Raw genomic sequence first — 4,353 nt, 5'->3', positions numbered from 1 at the left:
GCTGACATATTCACGAAGGCATTGGGCGCAAAGAAGCTGTGCAAGTTTAGAGACCTGCTTGGTGTGCAGGAATTGGGATTGAGCTCGAGGTTGGTACACCGCGCATGAATAATAGCTGGATGACAGTTATCTTTATGTAGTCTAGTTAGTGGCTCAGTTAGTATGCCACCTAGGTTAGCTGAGTTTGGTTTGAGACCCACATATAGGGTTCACCTATTCCTTTTGTACTTAGAGAGAGTTCTTTTGGATTTCACAACTAAGAAGAGGAAAACTATTTTCAGCCTCCACCTTTGTGTGTATTCCCCCATTGTGTATGTGAGAAAGCTGCAAGTGAGACTCCTTACTTCTCTCCCACTCTCTTCACACAATTTGGGTCCCAAATAAGCAAGTTATGGACCCTCAAAGTTAGGGGAATTTAGGGACCTTTTGTCTTTAGGTCCAAGTGTGAATGGTCCTAGACCTTTGACCTAACTAGGGTTGTGAGCTAACTCCTAGTTAGTTTGGACTCAGTTACTATAACTGGTCCTTCGCCTAACCTAGTTTATCTAACTATATTAGTTAGTGTGACTATAATTAATCCAACTAACTAAAGTTAGTTACTAACCAATCCACAGTTAACTTAATCTAACCCTTTGGCCAACTAACCTAGCCTATCGTCAACTAACCTAACAATGATCAGCTAACCTAACCTAAGTGCCACTAGCCTAATTACAATTAGTTTTTTTAGGGTTAGTTTTTTAAAAATAAATAAATATTTTTATTTTTAGGGGGGGGGGGGCGGCAGCTCAGTTTTTGTGTGTGGGGGGGGGGGGGGGTTGAAGATGTAGGAGGGGGGTGTGAATGGACGGGGGGAAGGAGGTTAGGGAGTGCCTTAAGGCCCTTGGTCTAGGAGATTGTCCGGGCTGACGGGCATCGCCATTGCATAGGCGGGCTTCGCCCCTGGCACGGGCATTACCGTCGCTGTTGGCGGGTGGGCACCGTCACATGGCACGTGGGCGATGTGGGCTGGCCACCCGTGTGCAACCAAGGTCAAGGCCCTTGGGGCCTTTCCTTAGGTAATGCTAGAGAGAGAGAGAGAGAGAGAGAGAGAGAGAGAGAGAGAGAGAGAGAGAGAGAGGAGGGGGGGAAGAGAGGGAGAGAGAGAGAGAGGGGGGGGAGAGAGACAGGGGGAGGGGAGAGAGAGAGAGAGGGGGGGAGAGAGAGAGAGAGAGAGAGGAGGGGGGGAAGAGAGGGAGAGAGAGGGGGGGGAGAGAGAGAGAGAGGGAGGGGGAGAGAGAGAGGGGGGGAAGAGGGGGAGAGAGAGAGATAGAGAGAGAGAGAGAGAGAGAGAGAGAGAGAGAGAGAGAGAGAGAGAGAGAGAGAGGAGAGGGGGGAAGAGAGGAGAGAGAGAGAGAGAGAGAGAGAGAGAGAGAGGTGGAGATGGGGGTTATGGGGGTGGAAGGGGGGGGGTGGGAGGTGGAGGGGGGGGGAGATGGGGGGTGGATGTGGAGGGAATGGGGGTGGGGTGGGGGAGTGGAGGCAGGTAGACGAGGGGGGGGGAAAGGGAGAGGAGGAGGAGGGAGGAAGGAAGAGAAAGGAGAAGGAGATGGGAGGAGAAGGAGGACAGAGGGTTAGGAGAGGAGGGAGGAGGAGGAAGAGGAGGAGGGTGGAAGGAGGAGGAAGGAGGAAGGAGGAGGAAGGAGGAGCAGGAGGTTGTACAAGGGTAGAGAGTGCAAGGGTAAGGGCATGCTAGAACACGATAGTGCAAGAGAGCATGGACACAATGGAGATCAATCGCATGAACACAACAGTGAGGTTGAACACTCAACCCCAAAGAGTGGGAGCTTCATTCCATTAAGAGATATTTCTACATGTTGGTCTCTACACAATCCGTAGGTACCTCGGGTCTCTACACAAAGTGGGGGAACCTTTTGGGTCTCTATACAAAGTGGAGGGACCTTAGAAAGTGTAGGCTTTTAGTATTTCTCTCTCTATATTTAGTCTTTCTCTCTCTATATCTTGATTTTGCAAGTATGATTGGTTGTTTTCTAGAGAGGATTTTGATTGTTTAGGTGAGCGAACTTGAATAGTTTAGACTAGGTCAAGAGGGAGCACGAGCGGAAGGAGCATGAAAGGCAAGGGACGGTGGGTGGAAGGAAGCTAAGGAAGGGAGCTCACGCGTTATTGTCAAACCTTAGAAAACCAATGTCCAAAACCTTAGAAAAGGAAAAGAAAAATGAACAGAAATGAGAATGGAAGACTAGTCAACACGTGTCAAAACTAAGATCCCATATAAACGGGCATACGCAAGCGCGTTTTGGTCGCCGATGTGCATCACGACGTTACTCCTTAAAAGAATCTCAACTATACAATCAGTTTTCATCCACCTTTGAATAAGTCTGCTTCATCAGTTCAGAATCAGCCTCTTCTTTGCACTCTCTTGCATCTTTTTCCATCACCCACAAGTTTTCGACCCATCATTTGCTTGTCATGGCCCTCAGTAACACCCTCTTGAGCATCCTGAACTTCATCACTGCCCTCCTTTCCCTTCCCATCATCGCATTCGGCATCTACCTTGCCATCAAGCACAGCAGTGATTGCGTTCGCCTCCTCCGCTGGCCCATTATCGTGCTCGGCGTCTTCATCCTCTTGGTCTCGCTCGCTGGCTTCGTGGGATCGTGCTGGCGTGTCACGTCCTTGCTCTTCGTCTACCTCACTATCGTCTTCCTTCTGATTTTGCTTGTCATCGCCTTTACGGTCGTTGCCTTCGTAATTACTAATAAAGGAGCTGGACATTTAGTATCTGGGAAAGGTTACAAGGAATATCGCTTGGGCGATTACTCCACCTGGCTGCAACGGAATGTCGACAAGGCCAGTAACTGGAAGAAAATCAAGAGCTGCTTGGTGGACAGCAAAGTGTGCAACCATCTGGAGAAGGAGAAACTTGCAGTGACGGACTTCTACAACGCAAATCTTTCTCCTATACAGGTGCGTAATTTATTGGGTATTTACAGCTTTCCTGGGGGGTTGCACAATTGTGTTGTCTTTCCTTCTTGTAGGAGATCAGGAGGTGAATATCTATTTGCTGTTGAATTGCAGTCCGGATGCTGCAAGCCTCCGACAGCTTGCGGCTTCACTTATGCCAGTCCAATTTCGTGGAAGAACCCGACGAACATCACCGCAGATCCTGACTGCAAGGCATGGAATAATGACCCAAGCGAGTTGTGCTTCGATTGTAATTCTTGCCGAGCTGGAGTGCTCCAGAATGCTAAGCAGGACTGGAAGAAGGCGGTCATAGTAAACGCAGCGGTGCTGGTGATCCTTATCGCCGCCTATTCTTTGGGATGTGGTGCGTTCAGAAATTCTCGAAGACAAAGGAGAGCGCGCCCAATTTACTACGTGAAGGCTTAGATCACGAGGTCCCAGAATCTCAAAGTCGTTTCTTGTACAGTTACTATGTACACTTTTTGTTGTCGATTGGTTGATTGTTATTTTTTCACAGATAAAGGGGCTTGCAAACATTTTTATGGCAAAGAGTGACTTGTAAAGATTTTTCATTTAGATTGGTAGGTTGTTGTGATTCATGCGTAAAGACTCTCATAAGGATTTATATGATGTATAAGATAGTTTGTAAAGTGTCACCCTTGCATGACTCAAATAAGGTGGAAGGCCCATGATAATTCTCATTAAAGTGCATTCGGAGGAGGAGAGGTGAGATGAAAAGGGAGAGAAGAGAAGAGGAGCAATTCACTTAATGGTCAATGCCCATTAGTAGGCTTAGTAGGGGAAGAAGAGGGGATAAATGGAGTAGAACTTTTTGACATGCATTTTAGGGGGACAAGGGCCATTAGTGGGGGAAGAAGAGGGGATAAGTGGAGCAAACCTTTTCATACATTTTAATACTCCATGCATTACATTTGATAAGGGTCCACTTTTCATGGCCATATAGTTCTCAAGATTTTAGTATCAATCCCGAACCTCTAATCACCTTCTACTTCCATAATCTCCCTAAGAGGAATAGAAAGGGTTGGCATTTGAGGCTTCCTAATCCAAAAGGTTTACGAAAGTCATTTTAGCAAGCCAATGACGATGTCTTATAATTTTAAACACCCATGGTGGCAATTTGCATTTGATGACTTATATACTAAAGTGGCAATTTGCATTTACTTAAGTAATTTGAGAGAGTCAATGACAATGCCTTATATATTTCCCTTTTAAATAAATAGAAAATAAATTGGCATTTGACAAGATGGGAACTTCTAACTTCATTATTCCTCTCCCAAATAAGATCCCCAAACCCAAGCTTCCCATGATTTTCCCTCAATTTTCCTAACCCCTTCCAAATGGCATGATTCATCAAACACTCCCTCCACT

General features: G+C 46.7%; 1 protein-coding gene across 1 annotated transcript; it reads left to right on the top strand.

Annotated features, from left to right (window-relative positions):
• The first annotated feature begins 2,348 nt into the window (after positions 1-2,348).
• On the top strand, positions 2,349-3,531 carry LOC147893607 (tetraspanin-8-like). The gene is made up of 2 exons (XM_087386075.1): positions 2,349-2,967; positions 3,079-3,531. Exons 1-2 carry the CDS (start codon positions 2,470-2,472, stop codon positions 3,388-3,390), a joined length of 810 nt encoding a protein of 269 aa, XP_087242201.1. The 5' UTR covers positions 2,349-2,469; the 3' UTR covers positions 3,391-3,531.
• Positions 3,532-4,353: the final 822 nt, after the last annotated feature.

This window comes from Dipteris shenzhenensis, chromosome 15 (assembly GCF_047967505.1).
Source record: "Dipteris shenzhenensis isolate YYH24624 ecotype China chromosome 15, Dip_SZ_1.0, whole genome shotgun sequence".
Lineage (NCBI taxonomy): Eukaryota > Viridiplantae > Streptophyta > Polypodiopsida > Gleicheniales > Dipteridaceae > Dipteris > Dipteris shenzhenensis.
This window is presented reverse-complemented; position numbering and strand designations above follow the sequence as displayed.

Bases quoted from the DNA above. Each gene is read 5' to 3' on its own strand.
- LOC147893607 (XM_087386075.1), top strand. From the start codon at position 2,470: ATGGCCCTCAGTAACACCCTCTTGAGCATCCTGAACTTCATCACTGCC. The intron at 2,968-3,078 runs GTGCGTAATTTA...GTTGAATTGCAG, and splicing joins CAAATCTTTCTCCTATACAG to TCCGGATGCTGCAAGCCTCC.